This window comes from Scophthalmus maximus, chromosome 18, assembly GCF_022379125.1.
Source record: "Scophthalmus maximus strain ysfricsl-2021 chromosome 18, ASM2237912v1, whole genome shotgun sequence".
Taxonomy (NCBI): domain Eukaryota; kingdom Metazoa; phylum Chordata; class Actinopteri; order Pleuronectiformes; family Scophthalmidae; genus Scophthalmus; species Scophthalmus maximus.
In genome coordinates, this window is record NC_061532.1 from 14698766 (window position 1) to 14723276 (window position 24511).

The 24511-nt window shown below is 43.4% G+C and overlaps 2 protein-coding genes and 1 long non-coding RNA gene across 11 annotated transcripts; 1 reads left to right on the forward strand and 2 right to left on the reverse strand.

The window, feature by feature from the left end:
- Positions 1 to 3806: 3806 nt before the first annotated feature.
- Positions 3807 to 10450, reverse strand: taf1a (TATA box binding protein (TBP)-associated factor, RNA polymerase I, A). Of its 5 annotated transcripts, none has more exons than XM_047328569.1 (11): positions 10301 to 10450; positions 8002 to 8205; positions 7643 to 7806; positions 7319 to 7432; positions 7015 to 7213; positions 6607 to 6728; positions 6165 to 6323; positions 5871 to 5937; positions 5590 to 5713; positions 5333 to 5487; positions 3807 to 4814 (listed from the first exon to the last, which is right to left on the reverse strand). In XM_047328569.1, the coding sequence occupies exons 2-11, from the start codon at positions 8135 to 8137 to the stop codon at positions 4762 to 4764; spliced, it is 1293 nt and encodes a 430-aa protein (XP_047184525.1). In that variant the 5' UTR covers positions 8138 to 8205; positions 10301 to 10450; the 3' UTR covers positions 3807 to 4761. The 5 variants fall into 5 exon arrangements, with proteins under 5 accessions (XP_047184525.1, XP_047184528.1, XP_047184526.1 ...); XM_047328572.1 differs by lacking the exon at positions 10301 to 10450 and adding an exon at positions 8600 to 9062 and having other exon boundaries at positions 8002 to 8160; XM_047328570.1 differs by lacking the exon at positions 10301 to 10450 and adding an exon at positions 8600 to 9062.
- mia3 (MIA SH3 domain ER export factor 3) lies at positions 9898 to 24463 on the forward strand. Of its 5 annotated transcripts, none has more exons than XM_035617880.2 (28): positions 9898 to 10144; positions 11372 to 11505; positions 11602 to 11688; positions 11779 to 13939; positions 14573 to 14902; positions 15163 to 15293; positions 17493 to 17624; positions 17820 to 17841; positions 17929 to 18017; positions 18109 to 18186; positions 18336 to 18446; positions 18529 to 18600; positions 18701 to 18805; positions 18940 to 19062; positions 19159 to 19246; positions 19348 to 19400; positions 19512 to 19602; positions 19714 to 19852; positions 20016 to 20178; positions 20273 to 20308; positions 20423 to 20490; positions 20631 to 20716; positions 21456 to 21569; positions 22234 to 22296; positions 22384 to 22430; positions 22548 to 22616; positions 23072 to 23477; positions 23671 to 24463. In XM_035617880.2, the coding sequence occupies exons 1-28, from the start codon at positions 10024 to 10026 to the stop codon at positions 23910 to 23912; spliced, it is 5361 nt and encodes a 1786-aa protein (XP_035473773.2). In that variant the 5' UTR covers positions 9898 to 10023; the 3' UTR covers positions 23913 to 24463. The 5 variants fall into 5 exon arrangements, with proteins under 5 accessions (XP_035473773.2, XP_047184516.1, XP_047184519.1 ...); XM_047328560.1 differs by having other exon boundaries at positions 9908 to 10144; positions 14597 to 14902; XM_047328563.1 differs by lacking the exon at positions 21456 to 21569 and having other exon boundaries at positions 9908 to 10144.
- On the reverse strand, positions 14528 to 16468 carry LOC118290309. The gene is made up of 2 exons (XR_004786388.2): positions 15873 to 16468; positions 14528 to 15779 (listed from the first exon to the last, which is right to left on the reverse strand). It is a non-coding gene; the product is annotated as an uncharacterized LOC118290309 (long non-coding RNA).
- Positions 24464 to 24511: the final 48 nt, after the last annotated feature.

The window sequence follows — 24511 nt, forward strand, 5'->3', positions numbered from 1 at the left end:
CCCTGCAGGCCAGGGCTATAACTACCCAAAGATTAAAAACTTTTAGTTTTATTTAGTGGTTCACATTTAAAAATAGAAGAGAAGAATCCTAAATCCTAAAAGCAACCGTGTTACAAATAACATGAACGAGGGCGTCATTCTATTCAAGTGTTCCAGGAAGCCATAAGGGTGTGAAAGTGAGCCAGCATGCACAACACCAGGACCCTGAAACTCAAGCAGCAATGTAGAATTGAGTCATTATTCTTTTGTTTTGTTTGTTGTTGTTGTTATTAAACCTATGCTCAAAATATTAACCGTGAAAAATAGTCCATAATGGCAAGAAAGCATCCATGAAATACTTTGAAAAATATATATGTCTTCAGGGGACATTTAAATTAAGTTAGTATTTAGAGAGAAACTAAAAGTCAGGATTCTTAATCTTCTTGTGAGTGCACCAACTCATGAGCATCATCAGCAACTCAACACGGTTTGATGACGTTTTCCGTAAAAACCAGGACAGCGAATACTCGGCCACCATGAATCTTGTTAAACTATTCATTTGTGGATGCAGAATTTTCCTTCTGAGTCAAACCGCCCAAGATATTGTCAAGTGAACCAAAAAGAACCACCCTTCCAAAGGTATCATTTGTAGAATGTGTCACGGCTGTCTTGCTTGTCTTAATAATTGATGCCTGCCTGGAATTCCGTTGTGCCTCTCTCTCTTTCTCTCTCTTTTTTGTTCAAATTTCAGATCAAGCAGGGTTTGTTTTTCCACTTGTGCTCCAGTTGGCTGGCCTCCACGGAGCTTGAAGGAAAGTCACAGCAGTTGGATTGCTACTTATCACACTCAGGCACGCAAGAAATTAAACCTCCATGGCCTCAGGTGAATGCTCTGTTGGTCAAGGTACTTTGCATTTCAGAGTCATTACATTGCTGTTCTGCACTGATTGTCTTCTGCTCAGGGGGGGGGGGGGGGGGGGGGGGGGGGGGGGGTGACTGTGCAACTGCTGTGCAACATTTCAGGAGTAAGTCCTGCGTAATTATCCTGCTTCAGTAATTGCCCAGTCTGTGGCGAAGATATAGGATCAAGTGTAAATACACGTAGACTCACAAGCTGTTTATTCCAAGGCCAAGATTTTATTCCATCCCGGATAAGTAGAGCAATCATGGCAGTCAAGAGGATCGGTTTTGTATTCACCACTTTTTTTCCACACTCACTCTGCACAATAGAGCAAACTCCTGGTCTTGGCACATACACAGAGCTGTGCGTCGTCTCCCCACAAATCAGCTCACGGTCTTTATTCTCCTAATACATTATTGAAAGCTATTTTTGCCGCTGCACTCCGAGAACAAAGGTATTGCAGTTGTCACTTTCAACTTCACACAGGACTCGGGAGGATATTTTGGGAAACTCTGTGTGTGTGTGTGTGTGTGTGTGTGTGTGTGTGTGTGTGTGTGTGTGTGTGTGTGTGTGTGTGTGTGTGTGTGTGTGTGTGTGTGTGTGTGTGTGTGTGTGTGTGTGTGTGTGTGTGTGTGTGTGTGTGTGTGTGTGTGTGTGTGTGTGTGTGTGTGTGTGTGTGGTTTTTTTCCCTCCCCCTGAAGTTCCACAAGACTTGACTCCCCTCAAGCAAAATCTTGTCTCAGCATCTGCCAGTATCGTGCGTGTGTCGAAAGTCTTTTGTCATCATGCTGTTCAAAAAGGGACCATCACAGGTTTGGAATACACCCAATTATACGCGCTGGTCACTCTGCACCAAAGCAAAACGTAATTATGATAAGACTTAAAGCGGACTCCTGCAGCATTTTTCCATTCATGAGTTTGATTTTTATTTCCATTTCATTTATTTCAGTTTGATCTTCAATGGTACTTTTTGAAGATGGCTCCGACTTCAGCCCTCGTGTTTTTCCTGTTTTATCTCCTTCCTGCTTGTAGCAAGCAGCACTGGCAAACACATCAGTATGTTAAGTCCAAATTGCATGGCTGAATTACCCCCCCCCCCCACACACACACACACACACACACTATCAAACCACACCGCACTTCAAATGTCTTGCAGAGTTACTGAGATGTTACACTGTCACTGCACAAGTCTGGATTTTAGGTTACAAATCCTCAGAGCCCTGCAGGCCAACCAAGCGAGACCCTGAGTCACCGACTGCAGCGTGCGTGCGTGCGTGCGTGTGTGTGTTCAGAGAGGAGGAGGGAGTAAAACAGTAAGAGAAGGAAAAACTCAATTAATGTCACATCACACAGCAAAGCGACATCCAGTGTTCCTCTACGCCAGGCATAGAATGAAAATCTCTCCCGACACGATTTGTGTATTCTTTTTTTTCTTCTCCTCTGTCCCAAACAGATTCAGTCTGCAACCTGCACTGATGATTAACTACACAAACAATTATTATACCTGTCAGTTCGCAGTGGGGGTAGGCCACAGACGTCAGTAAATTTCTCCCTGGGCCAGAGAAGGTTTTTAAAAGGGGCCTGTTAGAGTCGTCAGATGAGCTTACAGAGACAGAGTTCTCTCTTTTTTCTCCTCCTGATAGATTTTGCAGCACAGTACGTCCCAGCAACCTTGGGGGGGCGCGATCCCCGATGCACATACATCATCGCTTTTCATCCAGACTGTGCAGTGAACGAGCTGGTGGAACCAGTGGGGGCTGCTCAGTGGCCAGAAGTACCAGTGGATGAACTCGGCATCTGGTAAATGTGCAACACACTATTTCCACCTGCCATAAGTCTCCCACATTGCTGCAGGGAACATGTACAGAATGTGTTATGGTCAGCAGGATGATTAAATTAAAGGTTATATCAAATAAATAATCATCAGCAACCATCAGTTTCAGGAAAAAGATCAAGTGGTTATCTGCATTTTTCTGACATTGAACTGCATACTGATTACAGTACTTAAAGAGGAAACAGACAACTTTAGTGCCCCCTTGAGTTGTTTTTGTCAATTCGTCTGTTCCACCGTCTGCCATTTCCATCACTGGGGATAGATACCGAGAACGCGGTTTCTCTTCCTTTTTTTTTGAACAGCGAGGACACCCTGCCCCTGACTCCTGCTGCTGCTGCTTCACGGGGTAACAAAGGGCTGATGGTTGCAGTAGGGACATTTCTCTGTGTGACCCTTAATGATCCCTAATAGGTGAACACACCTTCCTCTCAATTCGGACTGCTCTCCAGTCAAGGATGAATTCAGACCCACGCAAGAAGCCAAATCCTCGTTGGTGACAGAAGATTAAGGAGAATCAAATTGTTCCATCTTAAAATCTTTAGTAAGCTGGTCAGGGACAACAAACTACTGTTGCCCAAGTAGCTAATTTGCAGAGCGACCTTTTTTAGTGGCTCGGAGTGGGTCTCCACTTTGAACCTCTGGACAAAACATCAACTGTCAAGGTGCCCTTGAGGACGAGATCATACTGTTGCAGAGCCACGCCATGACCCGGAAGGACAGTGCAACAACTGCCTCGACTGTGATCATGTGTGGGTGACTTCAAAAATTCAAAAGCTCTAAAGACAGATTTCCTTTTTTTTCTCTTTTTAAACGTCTTAAGGTCACAACCAGGACACAATCTAAAGCGATGACCGACTCCTGACTTGACCCCCCCCCCCCCACCCAGGAGTTTTTAATTCTCAAACGACGTGTGTTATGTTTTCTCAGATCCCTTTTGCAGCTGTGGTCAGGCAAGTGCTTTGGGCTTTGGTTTATGTAATGACTGCAAAGCAAGACACGCACGCACGCACGCACGCACGCAAGCACACACACACGCTGCATGGCCAACATTGTAGCAAGCCGAAACAGAATCATTACAAACACTTTCACTTATTAAATTGGCATGCTGCTGGATGCAAGATTTATTTCATGGTTCAGTACAAAGGGGGGAGAGCAAGCACAGCGTTTGAAGGCCGAGGATCCTGTCAAGCCAACAGAAATATTCTTTGTACAAAAATATCACTTTTTTTAATTTATTTTTTTTAAATATGGCATCAAAGGGTGTGAGCCTCTCTACTATAGGAGACACGGTATCGCAGTGTTTGTGAAATAAAGGCGTGACAGGAAGGGATGTAGTGTTTCTGTGCAAATACATTCGAGCGCGTCTTTCCCGGAAGGCACCTCTCACAGTCGATGAAAAAATTATTAATACAAATTAATACATTTTAATGCTATTAGCAGTAACAAATTGGCATCGGTCTTTCCCACTGACTAAAACTGCTGCAAATTATGTAGCTGAAAGGTCCGTGCAGACTATCCTGACATGACAGTGGAGCTGACAGAGAAAATCCCTGCGGCTGCGTGTGGTGCTCTCTCACTAATGACCCTAAACCCCCCCACACACAGCGGTCAAAGGTCAGCTGGGGGCAGAACGAGACTCAGCTCTCATTAGAATGTTTACAGGAAACCACGAGACCGAACGCGAACACTGATTCAGCGCCGCACTCAGTTTCTGTCAGACTCAGGCGGTCATACCCTCCAGACACTCGCTTGCCAAGCGCACAGAACAAGAGCTCCACACAGTGGAGGACGTGGCTCGTGCCTTCAGGACAAATGATACAGGCATCAACATATGAGGAAACAATGTTTACAAAAAAAAAGAGAAATACAGAGGGTTTTTTTTCTGACCTTGGAAACACACATCTGTGTCAGTGAACTATAAGTTCAGAATAATCACCCAAAAAGAAATCTCTTCATGAAGACTCTGACTTTGCTGACGTTTCCCGACAGCGTCTCATCCCTCTTCTTGAATTGACACCATTCGATATGTTTTCTCTGTGCTCCTCTCTCACGTTCGCTCTCCACTGTTTACCCCTCTGGCGCCGTACTTCAGCTTCGTATCTGTACGAAAGAAAGACATCGATGAACTGCCGAGCAAATTTTTTCTTTAAAGATCTACAGTAACCGTTCGTCTCAGACTATCTCAGCGCCACCGAGGCAATTATGTTATTGTCAAAACCGGTATGAATATTCAAAATCTTTCACGAACCACAGCATAATTGATTTAATCTAAATTCTTCTGAATTATGAACCCGATAAAACCCTAATATATAAAATATTTCCATGTGAGTTCTGTGCATGGAAACAACTTGGCTTTCAATAAAAAATTGAGTTAACAAAAAAACATCATTCAAGATATTGTCACTTTAATTACTTTCTAGTGCACATAACTGGGTTCTCTCAAACATAAAAATGCCTCAAAGTTCTGTCTCAAACTAAAAAGTCAAAAAGCCAATTTTTGCTATAAACAATGACTAAAACAACTTTAAGTTGCCAATTACGTTTCAGACGTTCAAACTGTTTATTTATGACTAATTGTTTCACATCTGAAGACAATACTCGGATGTACACGGTCTCACCTGGGCAGAGGACATTTATCAGTGATGCCTTCACCTCCATCAGATCTGGGTTCTCATCAGAGTCTTTACTGGCGTGGAAGCTCGTGAAGTGCAGCACGGGCCACCAGTCTTTTCTTCCAGCCATTTCTGCGTGGACCACCTTCCTCCAGTCTTTTCTGTTTTAACACACAAATACACTGAAAAACAGGCTGCAAACAACATCCGATAAAAGTTTCATAAGAAACAGAACTTCCAATCGTACAAAAGACAGTACATACTGGGATTTTAATTTCTGAATAATGGCCTTTAAGCGGTTCCACACATCCAGGTTGCTCCTCCAGCATGCGAAGTCCAGCATTTCCACAATGATTCGAAAAGCTTTTTGGATATCACTTTCTTTCTCTTTGGGGGGGAAAAAAAAGAGAAAACATTAATAATGGATATTATGGAACAGAGATAATTTTACCAGGAAACTGAGACACAGTTTCATCACTGTATTATTAATAATCTGATAAGATTCTGAAATCTTATAGACATTTAGTTTAAATCACGAGTTTACCTGACTGAAGCAGGAGAGAGCTGTACTCCAACATCAGCTCGTGGCTTGGGACTGACACATGGAGGATCTAATGCATAAGAAAATACAGTTATACTAACATGCGGGTAACAAGGTCTAGTTATTACTGCAGCTAAATGCAGTTTCACAGGGATTATTACAGTTTCATATCTTTAAAAGTAACACATTTAAACATAAATAGAATAAGATCATCTAAAAATACCATTTAACGTGTAATTTATGACAAAATGCAATACTGAAATACTCTACTACAGCTCTATTGCTTTTAATTCGCACCTTCAACACTTTCAACAGTTTCTTCTCCGGGGCATCGTGCCGCTTTAAGTACTGGTACAGATAGACGTGCGCATTGGGATTGGGAGGAAAATTGTTGTCATAGGCGTAGTCATTCAGGACACTCAAAGCTTCCTTGTGATCCTTATAGAACTCCAGCATCTGCCAGGATAAAACAAAGGCTGTACAGTATGTAGGGATAATAGCCAGTCTCGCAAGAGAATGAAAGACAAATAGAAGGAAAAGATACTCGCAATCGGAGGAACTAAAAGCAACACATTTTGACATTTTGGGCAGTGAAAAAGAGTGAGAGACAATTTAGAGATTGTTGCGATTAATGTTCTTTCAATTTTTGTTGCTCTAAAGTCTATTCTGTTTCATCTCATATATTAGATATCAATATTTTCATTTATATTTTATCAGGCAGTTGGGAATGTGTGCTTACCTCAACGTAACTCAGTATGAAGGGATCCCAGACACCAGGATTTCTCACAATCTCCTTAAGATTCACAGAGGCCTGTCTGAAGTTGTTATTCTTCTCTTGGATGTCACAAGATTCCTGATAGTCTGAGAATAATCAGCCAAACATCACATAAAAAGGAGCAGTTTTTATCTGGTTAGAGGTAAATAATGCAGAGGCTTTCATAAAATCACAACAGCGGGCACAGAGTGGCAGGACTGAACACATTCAAATATATTTATCACTGCAACCATAATCAGCTCTTCACGCCCTCTATTCGCTGTGCAGTTACCAAGTCTGAGCAGCGGGTGGCAGTATGACATCACAACAGCTTGTGTAAGGGATACAAATAAACAAAACATGCTTGAGGTGTTGAGTTGAGTATTGCCTTACCAGGGTCGGAGTTTGAGACCTTCTTGTCACACCAGAGGATATAATCCAGCAGGCTCCTGTAGGCGTGGATCAATTTAGCCTTCTGATGCTGAACTGCCTGCTCCTTCCCATACCTCCAACTCGCAGTGGTCAACAATTGACGCTTCGCATCTACAATGTGACCGTGGAGCAGCAGGTGGAAGGAATGTTCCAGACTGATCTAGAGATGCGAAGAAATGGGTCTCAAATGTGACTCATCAACGTAAAAAAAAAAAAAATCAACATAAACTGTGCACTGTGTAGCCAGGTCTGTTAGCTTACACACCTTCAGGTAATGCTTGAATCCTGAATGTTTCATTCGTTCATAGATGCTGTTGTAGTCGTCCATATTTGAGTTGGGGTGATGGTGAAGGATCTCAGTGCTGAGTCTCCAAACGAGCTGCAGAGAGAGTGTTAACATCAGGGATGCGGATATCAGACTCGTGTGCAGTATTTCCTTGAATTGTTTACATCACTGATACTTGATGCAAATGACTTTTGGCTGGATTAGTGTAAACTAATTAAGATGTGTTTCTTTTAATGGCAAATTGTCTTTGGAAGGAAAAACAAAATGTGTATGACACAAAATAAACTAGAAAAACAAGCCCACCTCTTTACACCGCTCCGTATAGCCGAAAGATGTGTCTTCCAACATTTGGGGGTAACATGCCATATATTCTGCAGCCTCTTGCCATCTGTGATGCAGCATGGCCTCTCTGATGTACTCCAGACAGATCCTGGTAGACTGGTGAAACCCATTTTCCCTTGGTGTCTCTAAAAGGAAAAAAGTTAAGATTTGATGACATAAATGTTATTAGCCCTCAGCTTTTTAAATACAAAAAGGATCATATAAAGTTCTCTGTGCTTTCTAGTATCAATCTACAGTATGCACGGGAGAGATTGTTTGTTTACGAACTCTTAGCATATCTGTAATGACGGTACAGTACAGCGCAGTACAGTACGACTCACCTACACACATGGCATCAACCCGGGGGGTCTTGGGTTTTTCCCCTACTTCCACGGAGGTGTCGTCTGAAGAGGAAGAGTAGCAATCATCCTCTGGGTCTTCAAGTGGCCTCAGCTCTCTGCCTGTGTCGTCCATCATGAGCACTGCGGCCGCACAGATGCCTTTTATCGCTTGGTCCAATGTTCACCCGCAGGAACAAAAAGAGTCTGTAAATTAGTGAACTAGTTCAAAGTTAGCAGCAGAGAGAGTCTGAACGAGCACATAGACTCACAGGACAACCTCAACTCAAGCAGAGGTTTACTTTTGTCTCCCTCTAATGCTACAAAAAATAAATCTGCTGCTTGTACTCTCAAGAAACACTGTGTAGACCAACAGTTGGCTGTGGCTTATTACTATGTAATTAAGGTGTCTCAGTAGCCCCTAAGAGTTCATTTCAAGCTAGCTTAGCATAGTTTCAAATAGCCACCACGCAACTGCCCACAAACGTGTTGCTATTGCAGTAGAATCAAGCTAATCTGTCGGTTCCCACCTGTTTCTGGGCAGCTGCTTTATGTTGACCAAAGATACCGACGCGTAGCAGATAGTCAAATATTGACCTACCGCCAATGTGGAGCAGGAACACGAGTGAGTTCACGTCCCATGGTACTTCCGGGGATGTTGTTCTGATGTTTAGTGGCTAAGGAAGTACAGAGAAAAGCTGCACGGCCATTGGTTGACCTACTCGGAAGAGGCGGGGCAAACGAGTGCCGCTGTAAGCGATGTGATATTTTGCTTATTTCAAGCAGTGTGCGTATTCATTTTGATGTTATTTATTGAGTTGCACAGGTTTAAACTTAGAGTTAAGTTTTTTTTTTAATAAGGCCATGAATGATTTTTATTTATTTATCAACTTCTTTATGCAAAAGTGCAGTAAACAAAAAACCTTAAATCAGATCAATATTTATTGTGACAACTCTGTGCCCTTAAAACAGCACCAGTTCTCCTCAGTGCCCAGTTTTTCCAAGGTACTTTCCAGGTAGGTGGTTCCAACATCTTGACCTATCTATTTATCCATCTATCCATCTAACTAACTAACTATCAATCTATCTATCTATATTTCTATCTATCTATCTATCTATTTATCTAACTTACTAACTAACTATCTATCTATCTATCCATCCATCTATCAATCTAACTAACTAACTATCAATCTATTTATCTATATTTCTAATAATCTATCTATCTAACTAACTATCTATATTTCCATCTATCTTTCTATTTATCTGTCTATCTGTCTATCTATCTATCCATCTATCTATATATCTATCAGTTCCCATGTATGTGTATCATTTTTATAAATTAAGTGTAAGTTTTTTTTGGATATGGTGGATTCCCCCCTCGGTTATCAGATCAGCAAATTTTCTTGATCATATCTTGACATTTCAAGACACAATTTGGAGCCAATGCTGTGCCGCAGCATGTTATGTATTTAATGACATGGCAGTTACGCCTGGTTTACACATCGCCAAATTTGGAGCGGGGTGAAATGCAATGACACTGACTCTATTTGTTGGACAAACATATTGATTTGTTGCGCTGGAGGAGATTTATTTTGGGGCGGGGGGGGGGGGTGGCTGCGGGGCATGGTGCAGCAAACACCTCCATGAACATATCCATGTTTATTATTATGATTTGAATGGTAAGGAAATCCAGGTTTTCCATCTCTTCCATATTTATTTTTCTCATCATAATATAGTGAATCACTCCACGTGCAGCTTCTCTCTCATCGCCTCTGTGTTTGTTTCCCACGTTCACCCGCAGCAGCCACACGATCCCGGCCCGAACATCCTGTGAGGACTCTATCTCCCTCTCTCTCTCCCTCTCTCTCTCCCTCTCTCCCTCTCTCTCTCCCTCTCTCTCTCTCCCCCTCTCTCTCCCAGAGCCTACACCCAGCCGGATCTCCTGTGCTGACGTGTCGGCTCCTCGAGCCCAGCCAGTGTTGCTCATGCTCCGGCAGCGGCGGCCGAACACCGAGAACTGCCAGCATGGCAGCGAAACACTTCTACCGACAGGGCTTTTTATTACTTTTATTCAATTTTATTTCCACCGCGGCCCTGGAGAAAAGGTTCTCTGACTTCAAGAGATGCGCCGACGAGGAGTGCAGCAGTAAGTTGGGGCTTTTTTTGGGGGGCTTGTTGTTAGAAGCTCATCGTCACTTGCAAGGATGCACCCCCCCCCCCCCCCCCCACACACACACACACACCACACACACACACACACACACACAGCGCGCTAGCCATAAACTGCGCCTTATCTCTTGACCTGTTGCCCATCGATATGTGCGACACGGGCAGCCGACTGCGGTCGTTCCGATGCTCGTGTCGCAGGTGTTCTGCTCTTTCTCTCTGTCTTTCATAGACATCAACGGTAACATCCAGCCAGGAGCTCCGGAGGGTCTATTCGCCCGGGCGCAGCCTGCGTTGGCCGGTTGCCTGGCAGCTCGGGCCTGCCTACGCTAGCCGGATAGCGGAAGCTAACGTTAGCGGCTAACTAGCCACCGGCCGGCTTGAGCAAACAGCTACACATCAGCTGTTTGGCGTTAGCGTTAGTGTTGTTCTGAGGGCACACATCAAAGGCACACGCCGTGTTAGCGCTGTTGCTAACCCCCGTAAGTTCGGTTGTTGTGTCCAATGGCGTCGACTGCAACTTGGCACTTACGCTAAACTAGCTGCTAGCTTAGCGAACTCTCCATTTAACCGACTTGGGTCACAATTCTAATTGGCCATAGACTGTTAGCTCGGGTTTGTCTTCGCCCTCCAGTTTGCATTGTTGGATTTGAGCAAGCAGAGATCGAGCCCGGGGGCAACGTTGCTGTCGCGATCACCTTAAAACATCACCAGAGTTTTAATCACAACACACAAGGCAGATAGAGGTGATAAGAACTTTATCACACTGGTGTCATATCATCAGGGAAAGTTAGTTATGAGCCATAAAACCATAAAGGCTAGGAACAGTAAAAGGAAGAAAAAAAAGCTGTAGTAGATCAGTTAGTTTGATCTTCAATCCATCCTATTTTACTTGCACATTTCACTTGTACTACTGCAACATGCATTGTCTCAATATCTTCATTTTATAAGTAAGGAAAACATCTGGCACTAATGACTGGATCATAACCATGAGATTTTGGTCAGGATACCACCCGTGGCATGTTATGTACACCGTGCAGATACCTAGATACACAGTATCTAGAGCTGGTGACAGAAGTTGTTTGATAAACAATCAGTTAGTTGAAATAATTTGAAGGACGAATCGCTGGTTCTAGCGTTTAGAATGTCAATATCAATTTTTCAAATGCAAACAATTCTTTATTCTTCCATCTTTTGCTATTCTCAGTGCTTCTGTGCCGGGGAAAAGCAGTGAAAGATTTCAAGGGACCTGACTGCCGATTCCTGTCATTTAAAAAATCAGAAACTATCTATGTTTACTACAAACTGGCGGGTAGAAGGGCTGATGTCTGGGCAGGAAGTGTAAGTATAAGCAGTTAATAAGATAACTGGATAATATCTGGGTAGGCCTATGTTGTTATAATCCTCAACACATTCTCTTCTTATTTGTGTCTCTAGGTTGGAAGTAACTTTGGCTATTTCCCAAAGGACCTTCTTGCTGTAAACCACCAATATACAGACAAAGAGCTTGAAATTCCAGCAGAGGTAGGAAAATATGTTGCTGACTGACTGAATTACATTAAAATAAATTCCCATGATTATCTTTATATGATTCTTTTTTTGTCTTCTTTGCAGGAAACAGATTTTGTCTGTTTTGACACTGGATTTGATAAGTTTAACAATTATGACATAGATTTACTCTTAGGCTCTTTAGTAGGGGAGAATGTCAGTGAAAATAGGGAAACACCTGACCAAATCCAAGTGGCAGAGAACACTCCGAAAGAAACACAGCCATCTGAAGATGAAGCGACTGATAGTGAAATACAAACTGAGCATCAAGATAACTGGGAGGATTTTGATGAAGGCCCGGAGGATCAAAATGCCTCTTTGCCTGAGCTTGACGTGGCAACTGAAATGCCCTCTGCTGGAGTAGTAGAGTCTGATACAACAGCCACACCTCATGTTATTGAAAGAGCTGAAGAAGTTGAGCAAATAAAACTAGAAGAGTCAGTTCTTGAACATGTGTCCAGAGAATCTGGAGAGGAAACTGTGTCCAAAGATGATTTTGTTTCAGAAGACGAACCCATCTCAATTTCTGAAGGACGGCAAATCCCTGTGCTGAAAACTACCCTTGGAACAACATTTGATGCTGTCACCACTGATGATGAAATCACAAAGAAAGTCACACCGTATGAAGGAGAGGAAAGCGAAGATGTGGAAAATCACGTCGAAGACAACGTTGATGTTATAAGAGGCACTCCATTACTGTCTTTCTCCGAAGAGGCCGTGAACACTCCAGCGTCTGATTCCCCCAAAGAGCATGAAGCACCTCCAGTAAGACATGATGATGAACCACAAACCGCAGAGGAGAAGACCATGTGGACAACGTTGGGAGATGCCGTTTTTTCGGTCGTCACTGGGGGGAAGACGACAGCACAAGATGTGAGTTCAGAGGAGGAGGAGGATGATGAGGAGGAAGAAGAAGAAGCTGCCGCAAACACCCTTCAGAATTCTGAGGAAGCAAATAAACATGTAGAAGAACCACTAACAACAGAATCCCAGAAAGAGCCTGAAAACATAGAGCGTGCATTTCAAGATGAGCCTGATTTCAGATCTGTACAAACAGACAAGAAAGAAGTGGTCAGTGATTCTGGTGAGATTCTGTTTGATCGTGATGATGAAGGTGATGGAGAAGTGATCAGACACCAGGAAGCTAGGGATGAAACTTTAAAACCCACAGGCGACACACTACAGATACACCACCTAACAGAAGCAAGTAGAATATCAAAAGATACTTTTGCCAATGATCAAGTCGAAATATCAGATATTAAAATGACAGATGAACCTACTGAGCACAAAGAAGAGGAAGGGGAGGTGGTGTCCAAAGATTCTGAGGTCAATGATAATGCAGATATAAAGGACAGTCGCTCTGCGATGAATCATGGACAGGATTTCGACAGTGTGGTCGAAGAAAACAAGACGGTAACCGATCAAGTATTAGTCAGTACTGACACTCGGCAAAATCTGTCCACTGAAGAGACGCAATCAAGGGATTTAGATGTCCACGATGACAAAAAGACCGTAGAAGACAGCTTGCTGGATCAGATACGTGACCATTTAAAGAAAGATTTTGAGAAGAATAACAGTCAACCAGATTTATCTGTCATGGAACCAGAGATTCAAGAGGAACCACTTGCAGAGGAGAGGGAAGATGAGAAAGCTGCAGTGCTGGACAAAGAAAACGTTGAGGCGAGAGAAGAATTACTTGAAGATGAAAATGCAATTTCATTCGAACAATCAGATGATACAGACTCTGAGGAACTCTCTCTTGAACCTGAAACTGTGCCTACTGCCTCGACTCCCGAGCCGGTGTACAGTGACAGTGTGATGAGACTGACTCTGCTGCGAGACCACTTCACAGAGGAAGACATGGAGCGGGTCCAAAAGCTTCTGGGCCTCAAAAATCTCTTGAAAGTGGAGGCCATGTTGTCCGACCTGGACGCAGAGTTGCAGGCTACCCGTCAATCGCACGCAGGCACCACGCAGGAAATTGAGAATGCACTCGAGGAAATCCTGGAAGCCTCTGAAAACACTATCCTGGACGAGATTGAGAAGATGCTTGACGGCCAAAATATAAACCACGATTATGACCACCACGTGGACACGGGTAGTATGGACGAGGAGACTGAAATACTGGATGACTTCCAGGAGATTGCATTCAGCCTTCGTCAGAAGTACTCAACGGCCAACGACAGCACACCTTTAGCTGCAGAAAAAGCATCAGATTTGGACCAAGGTAGGTTTAATTCTTATTATTTTATTGTTTTAATTTAGTATCTGGTATACAGTAGATAAGCCCTGTTGAGACCAACCTCCTGTTTCCAGAAAGACCCAGGCTGTGTTCTCATCCAGTCTGACGCGATTTGCAGGTTCACACCTGGCGTCTGAACGTGTCCTCAGTAACCATTTGGGATAGAATTTCACCTCCCCGCCAAGAGTGAATTGCATCCTCTGCTAAAATGACAAGAAGCACACTAATGTAGGCCATGCAGCCAGAGAAGATTATTGCACTGGTTATTTGATACAGGACACATTTGGACTTAAGAAAACTCGTCCTACTTTTGAATCTAGTCAACTGCTCTCAACCTGTGGGTTTTCTGCAGTATTGAACAAGTGAACACTTAGGACTTTTAATGTCCTCATATTGCAAACACTTTAAATTTCAATATCCTTCTTCCTTTAAGAATAATCAGACTGACCTTTGTTTTGGCAAATAATCTTTTAACGAAGCAACAGACAAACCTGCTGTCATGTGTGAATGTTAAACAAGGGTAAAACTTTAATTCAAAATTAAACTCTTAACGGATGTTTCTCACCACCTTGCTGCTTCTGTTGTGTTTTTTTTTTTTTTTCAATCTCTGCACTCTAGATGAACATGAATTGAATGTTACAGAAGAAACGTCCCACATTGTCAAAGAGGACAAGGTTGACAGCGACCCCGGGACAAAGAGTGAAGACAACATCACAGTGACAGTTCACGAGGAAGGGCCAGCAGAGACTGAAGTGGAGCAGATGGTTTTGGATGAAGTGCACACGGGACCAGATGTCAGCGTGGAGGAGGATGGCGGACACTTTAATAAAAACAAAGACGATCAGCCGGGATTCACCGCATCGGATGAGATACAGAAGGTCCCACAAGCCACTCTGGAAAATCCTTTAGACATGGGCCTTGGTGTTGAGGTGGAGCACTTGCCCTCAGGTTGGTAATGTACATAGCATGAGTGGAGAATCTTTTTCTTTTTTGTCAAACAATTGTTCAGATTTTGCCAAACCTTCACCTTCAATCAGACATTTCTATTCAGGAATCCTCACTGCTAGACGAGTCTTGTTTTTTCTGTCTTAGCTTTACCTTGTTTTGGAAGAATCCTTTTCAATGCATGAGATGATTAACCTTAAATGAGACTTTTCTCATTGTCCAACGTGAACAAATTAAGAAATGGATCATTTTTGTTCCTTCAGGATCTTTGGAGTCAATGGAACCAGCGTCTGAAAGTCACGAAGTAGAAGTGGGATTATTCTCAACTGGAGTTGTTTACATGGGCTGCATCCTTTCTTTCACCAAGAGTAAAGTTCTGGAGTGGACCACTGTGGTAAGTTTACACCAAACAATGTATACACTAGGTTTGTCTCCTTGTTGAGTTAATTATATTCAATATTTCCATCCACAAAAGTTTTAATGACACATAACCTCAACCAGCACCTAATCTAGTGGTTCCCATCCACCAGGCTGTGAACTACCACAGGCCATCAAACATTCTTGTTTGTCAAGGGATGTGAACGCAATTACATTCAGTAGAAATTATCAAAAATAATGAATTATAAGCCTACAAGATAAAACGGCCACGTCTATTGCCCTTCAAGCAGTAAAGAGCACATGTGACGTACATTAAAAAGCAAGATTTCAAATTGGTTAGGTTTTTAAGTTTTTTTATCGGGGATGCATGGTGTGTCCGATGTTTCCTGAACGCACCACGGGCCTCCCCCCGTCTTGTTGACTGTAGGTTGAAGTTCAACCCACCACAGAGTCGATCACAGCCGGTAGTGAGAGCGGGCTGCTGGCACAACCGACAGCTCCTCTGTTCGGACGGAAAGGCAGATTATTATCTCAAGACACGCGACGAGACATTAACAACGTGCCGTCAAATGAATTCCTCTTTTTGCGCTCAAACCGTCGTCCGTAGTATTGACGCCTCCAGCTCAGCGAACGTCTCGAGCTCGTCAGCTGTTTGTGGTCGTTGTTCCTGGTCGTGAATGGGACTCGACGTTTTGTTTGTTTTTTTACTTTATTTTTATTCTTCTATAACCCGTGTCGACTGCCACACGTTGTAAAGAAAGACGCGTTTGTATTTTGTATGTCCCTTCCACTGTTTGCCCAACGGTGCCGTGCGCGGCTAACGTGCTAGCATGCTAGCTAGCAGTCGGTCAACGCCGCGTATCGTCGTCACTCGTCGGGCGTAGCTTTTGCGCTTTGTACGCTGTTGTTTTTCCAACGCCGCCATGGACAGCGGGCCGGTGTCTCGGGCTGCGGTGGAGCTGGGTCACGTCTACGTGCTGTTCCTCAAGGAGCTGCAACGCGTAAGTGCGAGACGCGGAGCCGACCTGTGCCCGTGTCGAGGGTTCACTACCGTCCCGCGGTCTGCTGACGTGTTGGTCAGCGCACACGCGTCACGGCTGAGGCGCGTTTGATTCAACTCGGGACTACTACCACCAAACTTCTCCTGAAGTTGATCGGTGAAGAGACCCCCCAATGCCAGGATACCCCTTTGTTAATTGGAGCTCGAATGTCTTGATAACTGACCTTTGTGCATTACTGCACTGGAGAAGTGGACTTTCGAAATTGCACTTGGCTGACAATGCAAAGGGGCAACATGTTAGTCCGTTACAGCAGTGCTGTGCTGATGTATTTGTTAGTCCCTGAATGCCATGGTGTGTGTGTGTGTGTGTGTGTGCGTTTGTTCCAGTCCGAACTGCCACATGCTCAGTTCAAAGGTTTCTTTGTGCGTGGATGAGATATACGCAGCTCATGGGTGGACAGTACTGAAGTCCTTCCAACACTGTTTTGCTTTCTAATGCCAGTATTTTAAGAACTTCCGTCTCTTGTCAGCCGACTATCTATTTTATGATGACTGATTAAACCTGTATTCTTGTAAACTGTCTAGCTTTTTGAAGTAGAAGGTGAATTTGTGTTTCCTGCCCTGCAACAATCCTTCATAATACTGTCGGTGGACTCACGGTTGTGACAGTGGCAGGAAGCTTGTGAAAGAGCTGGTTAGTCTTGCAACTTTTGCTTCTTTTTCTCCATGCCCCGTAGACCGCTCTTGTGTTTGTTTTGAATAAACGTGAGATTTCCATATTGGTGGTTGTGGCATAAGGACGTTGCCTCAACCGGCATTGTAGCACTTTGTTTAAAAACACTGTTTCTTATAGTAATCCTCTTGATATCTTGGTGACCAGGCTTCTCAGTGGCAGTAATAATGAATCACTCATCATTGGGACTTTGGTTAATGAATACACAGTATCTCAGTCTAGGGGTACATGTAAACATTGCGAGTCAGATGGAGTCCGTAGAATGTATACAGTGTCTTACTCTTAAACTTAATATATTTCTTGACTCCTGTTTCTATCTCAAGTCTTGCCGCAATATCATTTAACATTACAACATGTTTATAACAGCAACAATTGTTTGTCTTCCCTCTCAGTTATTGGACATACATATTTTTAACCAGCTTTTTTTCCCACTTCCCCTGATTCGATGCCATAACATTACGCTTGTGGTTCTGTGTCTTCAGATGATTTCACTTTTGCCAGAGGAGTGGAAGCCAGCGGAAACCTTGTACGGATGTCCTTGGCAAGCGGTGGTCATCACCGCTTTTGTTGGAGTCTTGACCTTCACCCTCTTCTGCTGGAGGACTGTGTTGGCAGTAAGTGTTGGCATATTGATGCTCTCATCTCTGCTCAGAACCATTGTGTTTCATTGTCTGTAAACAATGAAGAAACTGCATTAATAGTATTTGTATTGGCTTAGACTTAGTTAGGTTTCATTTGGGTTTAGTTGTGTACTTACTGTGTAAGTACACAACTACTTGTGTACTTACTGCTCTTCTAAATCTTTTTAGGTAAAGTCGAGAGACTACCTTGGTAAGTTTTTACTCATTTTTTTCCCCGCGCTATTTGCACAAAATGCGTGTGTGTAAAACCTAACTGAGGGTGTTCTCTGTGTTGCAGTGGATGAGAAAAAATTCACAGAGCAAATCCAGGCTCTCAAAAAAGAGAAGATCGATGCCCTCGAAAAGATGTCAGAACTCCAGAAGCAGGTGAGCTTCAAGAAAAATGTTATCAAATATCTCTGGGCTACTTTGGAAAATGATTTAATTTCTTGATTTTTTCTTTTTCTTCTACTTAAAGACTGAACGACTGAAAGAAAATCAGAAGCAGTCAAAGGAAACAGTTAGTTGTACAATGAAAAGGATACAAGACCTGGAGGTAAGTGCTAAGAATCTTTGATTGTTTTTATTTTAAAATGAGCATTTAAAAATGAGGAGGTGCAGCTTCTGTTTCTGTTAACAGCAAGTTGAATGGCTGCTCGTTTGTTAAAGGCTGTAAGTGAAGGTTCTCTCATTAACTTTTTGCAGAGTAAGGTTTTGGAGGCAGAATCACGAAATGAGCAGATGGCTCAGCAAAAGAACACATATGCAAAAAATCTCGAGGAGGAGCGTACAAACTCTATGGAATATGAAACCAGGGTAATTGTAGAACCTTTTTTTTTCCTTCCTCTATATTTTAACCGACTTCTCAAACTCATGATATTTAATTTCTTTTTAACAGATTGGGAAACTGGAGAAGTCGAACGAGAAGCTGCAGCTCAGCAGGAAAAAGGTTCAGGAAGCGCTCGCTAAGGTACAGATCCCCGAACAGTCTTTTGCACACTACACCAAGGATAATTTTAAGCTTTAGGTTTCATTGTATCTGAAAAATTGTTCATGTAATTGTTCCACAGACTTCTGTTCTCCTTGATGAGTCCAAGATTCGTGAAGACGCCCGAAATGTTCAGCACAAATGTCTTGGGAAAGAATACGCAGCACTAAAAGAGGAGAACAATACGGTGAGACAACCTGCAGACTCTATTGAACATTTTTTACATTTTATGTTTCACAAAGAGGTTAATTTTTCTGATTCTAATCTGTAAATAATTCAGACTTAGTTAAAACTCTAAAATGATTTTGTCCATTCTTACAGCTTAAGACAAACATAAAGGGCTGGGAGGAGAAACACAAGGAGCTGAGCGAGCAGATCAAAAGCTATCAGAAGTCTCAGAAAGAGCTGGAGGACTCAGTGGTGCTTAAAGATCACAACGTGGAGGTCAGTCTGTTTTTCTTATAATGTTTCTTGGTGTGTATTGATCCTTAATTCCTCAGTCAAATAATTGGCCCACTCCACACAAATGTCTCCTGGCAGGTGCTGTCTGAACTTCTGGCAGACCTGGATGCCTGCGATCTACAAAAAGGTGAAACCAAAGTTTTAGCCAACGGTGAAATAGAACCTGGTAAGTCCAACACTGTCACATGCAAATAGCTCTAAAAAATTATACTTTTTTTTGTTTGTTAGAAAACCAAGTGTTTAATGTTCTTCCTGTATCTCTCACAGATAAGAAAACAGTCCTTAAGAACAGGATCAAACAGATGATGGATTTCTCCCGGGTAAGATTTCAAGATAACGATTAAAACTCCCTGTAGTTGATGCCTGGCAGACAAACGTTAGTACTAAATGTTATTCAGCTTAACTGTCATTTACTTTATGAATGAACCCAGGTCCAGACCACTCTCACAGTAGTCGAAGAAGAGCGTGATCGCTTCATGACGAAACTGCTGAATGAAGAAAAGGCCAGAAAGGGACTGGAAGGTGTGTTGGTCATGAAGGAAATATAGGAAACAAAATTGCATGAATGTGTAGCTGTGAAATTTGACTTTTCTCCCTGTCGCTAACTAAACATGTTGTTGTATTTCGTAAAAGAACAACACCAGGAGCTGGAACATGCAATTGCAACGCTGAAAAGCGACAAGAGCCACGTTGAAAACCAGTTCAAGATCCTCCAGCAGAAAAATGAAATCATGGTTGAGATGTACCAGCAGAAGGAAAACGCTCTACAGCAGTAAGTGAAGCCTGCTGCCGATATTTAACAGCGTTGTTACACTGACGAGATTTCCAGTTTTCTATTATTGAAATAATTTTGTGTATTTTTGAATGCTGTCAACATCTCATGAATAAAAGCATGTGTCTGTAGAAATGGATAAGATGTTTCTGTGGCTTGGCAGGAAATTAACGAAGGAGGAGCTGGAGCGACGCAGCAAAGAGAGTCTGCTGTCCGAGGTGGGAGGAAAAGCCGTGGAGGCTGAGGAGCAGGTGAAAGTCTTGAGGCACCGCATCAATGAGATGGAGGATCAGATGAAGAAGACGGAGGAGGTTTACAAAGAGCAGGTAGACTCTCGTTCATGTTCTCAATTTTCAAATGAGCAACTTCAGAGAAAAATCTTACTGAAACTTGACTTTCTCCTTTTCTTTTCTTTTTCAGATAAAAGAGCAGGAAAACAAAACTCACTCAAACTGGGTATGTCGGCACACAGCATATCACTACACATATTACAGCCTGAATATGATTAATAATAGCAAGCCGTGGCAGGATTTTAGTTTGTTTACAGAGTCTTCATTTTGTCTGGTTCAGGTGAATGCTCGAAATGCAGAGAGAGCTCTGAACCAAGAGAAGCTTGAATCATCAAAGCTCCGGGAAAAGTGAGTGTTGGCAGAATTTCTTAAAAAAGAGCTTCAGTGTAACAAATTCAAGTTTTGAGTGTTTGACTTTCTGAGTCCTACCTATTGCAACTCTTTAATACTCTTCTAACTGTGATGTTTGTTTTTTTTTAATTTTGCAGACTGGCTGTAATAACCTCCCAGCTGAATGAGCGTCGTGCTCCTCTCTTCAGACCAAACTCTGGACAACACGCAGGCCCTCGCCAAGGTAAACACACACACACACTTATTTCTTTTTTCTTCTCATCCTGCAGAGCTTTGGGCGACACGGTGCTCTTTTCTTATCATATTCTGCATTGGGTTTTTTACTTTTACTAAAGCTGTTTTCAGACTTGAACTCTGGAAGATTGGGTCTGGACATTTTCCGGAGTTTGCCTTTCACATGTAGATAGATAGATGAATGGATGGATGTACTTTATTGATCCCAAACCGGGATAATTCCTGACGAACGCAGCAGGAGATTGTCCAAGTCAGACGCACTACAATGTTGTGGAAAGTTTCCGGAACATTCCGTGGCGTCTGAGTCGAGCATGCAGCAGGCAGGACGTGACAGGAAATCAGTGTTTTCTGTTTACAGTCATCCACCCGCCCACTCGCTCGCTGTGGATTTTCTGGATATTTTCCTGCTGTATTCTCACTTGAGCTCACTCATTTTCCCGTAATGTTACATGGGGGGCTGACGGGAAAAGATCTGGAAAATGTCCGAAGCAACATTTGCAGACATTTTCCTTCTCGGTTACAAACCCCCAGGAAAATTTCAGGAAAATGTCCGGACTTCAATGCGTGTCTGAAAGCAGCCTAAATTTGCTGCGGTTGTACATTTGTCACCTCACTGCTCTGCGACTCTGAGAACCCGGGATGACGAGCTCTCCTCGTTGCACAGACTGTGACGCATTGGCAGCTGTTTCCTTCCCTTTATAGTAAACCGCATGGTTTGATCATGACAGGTGACTCGTACGGGCCATCTCCTGTGAGTGGGGGTGCGCCGTCCCCTCCGATAATGATAGAGGGTCCCAAGCGACCTCCCTCTGCCCCAGTGGGGCGAAGAATTGACCCGTATGGTGAGTCCTCCCGCGGATTACGTCACCCTCTCTCTGTTTTAATTCTCGCCACAGCTGGACATCATCCCTCTGCTACAACCTTTCGACCTTCAGCCTTCTCTTGATTTTCACTCCTCACTTTATGCTTCTCGCCTCTTTCACCTTCAGTTATTCCTTTTATATTTCTTCCCAGTGTGTTTTGCATCCTGGTACCGCTGCCACCAACTCTTCTCCCTGCTCTTATTTTGAATTTATTTTTGTTGAACCATTTCGAAATTTCCTTTTTGTTTTGAGGAAGATTTTTCCTTCTTCTTTTGTGTTTTTAAAGACCCTGAAAACACTTTCTTGACCAGCTTCTTACTTGGAGCTGCAGCGTCCTACACCTACACAGTTTGGATGAAGCACATTAGGTGGATTTTTAAAAGAATATTAATAAATATATATATATATATAAATTGTTATAAAACGGAATTAAATTTGAAGCCAAAGTTTTCTGGGACTTTAAACTTTTCCACATTGCTCTGTTCCTCTTACCATCTTCCTCACGGAGCACAGATGACCAGTCTTTGTCCTCATCATACCTTCTTTCTTTGCTTCTTACAACTGAGTCTTCCCTGGAAACGCACTACACACGGCGCTGAGATGTTTTTATTCTTCATTGCCTCTTGTTTCGTTCTCCCCTCAGGTCCTCGACCTCCATCAGATCCTCATGGTCGCTACCCTGAGAACAAACACATCTCAGGGATGGGTATGTCTCCTGTGGTCTCCGTATCTCAAAATCCTCATCATAGAATCTAAATTTATCTAAACGCCACTGTTTGTTTTCCTCTTTCAGACATGATGGGTCCTCGCAGCTCGTCACCCGCCAACATGGATGTATCTGTAAGTCATTTTCTAATCGGATCAGACATTTAATACCAATACCTGCCCCACCTTCCACCTGTAGACTCAAAGAGTTCCTGCCTACATGTTCCGTTGTGTGTCCTTGCTCTGAAACAGACACAAGCAGTAGATCCACAGGTTAAAGCAGAGACTCAGGTCGAAGCCTCCACAGAGAGTCCAGAGCCAGTGAGTATGGAGGCTGTTGGGTCCCGGGTGCTTGGTGTGAACTGTGTGCAAGCACCTCCACCCTCCTCTTCCCCTAAAGCTGGATTTGAATGTGGAAGAGATTTAAAGGAAATTTTGCTTCACTGTGGCTGAGCTTACCCTTTGGGCTGAGCGTGTTTTACCTGTTTCTCACGGCACCGAAGGAAGCAGCGACTCACCATGATCGAACATGAGCTTGGAAAATATTTTGTCTGAAAACAAGTATGAGTGTCAGAGGTCAAGTATTTGTGAAAGTCGGTTTCATCCAAAGAATCATGGTGTGTGGTTACTGTGATTGAGCGCTGGTTAAATACACTTCTGGGAGTAAACTGTGTGGTTTGTGGGCCTCCTCACTGCATGACTAAAAATTCTAATGCATCTTGAAATCACGGCACATTTCATGTCCTGATTTTCTGCATTCGTCTGTGTTTTGTCAGGGGCCTGGATCCTTCCTGGCGTCTCCAATCAGGGACTCGCCTGGTCCCACGGGACCTCCACCTGGCCCCGGACTCCACGACCCGCTTCTCCCTCCTGGACCCCACAGCCGCCTGCCTCCGCCCGGATCTTACAGACCCCTGCGGCCGGGCCCCTACCACCTGCCACCTGGACCTCTCCCTCCGCACCTACCTCCCCCTGGTCACGGGCCTCCGCTACCGGCTAACGGACACCCGGGTATGCCTCTGCCTGGACCGATGGGGGGAGAGTTTGGGCCTCGACCCGCCAACGGACACGCGTTCCACCCCAGGCTCGGCCCCGGCCATGTCGGCGACCCCCGTGGTCCACCACCACCACATTTCCGTCCCCCTCCGTCTCATCACTATGGACCGATGCCTCCACCACACGGTTTGTTCAGCCTTTTATTGTGTTTTCGTCGCATAAACAGATTTTGATTCTGTTATTGAGTAGATATGAACTCATGAAATCAGTTTTTACTTGCTGTATACCAAGTATACCAACAAGTATGTATGTTGCATCATTGTCTTTTTACTGATTCAGATTTTAAGGAATAATCACAAACTTCACTTGTCCCGTTCAGGTGTCCGTGGGCCTCCTGGGCCACGCCCACTGCTCCCCCATGACATGCGTTTCCCAGGACCTCGTGACCACGTCGGCCCACCGATGGACCTGCCCCCAGGTGTCCTGCCCCACCCTGCACACCCCGGTGACGGTTACGGTCCCGGTCCACGCGATGCCCTCCACAGTGGGCCCGGGCAGGACCCCCGCCTGAAGCAAGAGGCCCCTCAGGACTCGACAAGGCCAGAAATGGTCCAGCCTTAAAGAAATGCCAACAGCTCCGGCAGAGGACTTAAATTTACCCATTACCCCCGAACGCATCACTCTAACGAACCAGTTCCAGTCCAAACAAAAGGTCATGATTATTTTTCATATTTCATTTATAAAATAAAAAAAAAAATAAAAACTGCAATGATGTTTATTTAAAAAACAAAAAACAACCATGGTCCTTCCAATATCAAGAGTTGTCTGAAATTGATGAGTATAAAGGGTTGCCACTTTTCTTATTGTGCAATAACAGTTTATTATATGCCAGACTATTTTCATTTCTTGTTGATCTTTTAAAAAATATATACAAACATAGTAGTGATTTTTTTTTTTAAGGGGCAAATTTTTAAAAGTCATTTCCTGTGGAAATTGTTTTAAAAAAGGAGAGAGAGATTTAGCTTCTAGCATTTCAGGAATACCGTCATTTTTCCCCAAAAGCTGTCGCTTTCAGAACGAACTGTCGCGCAAATGTGTAATTTCATGGCCAGATGTATAACTTATTTTACTACGTTGGTAGAAAATTTTAATAATAAAGAATGTAAAAGCTCTCGGTGTTTGTTATCAACTGGTCACAATTCATTTGAGGAAGATGTTCT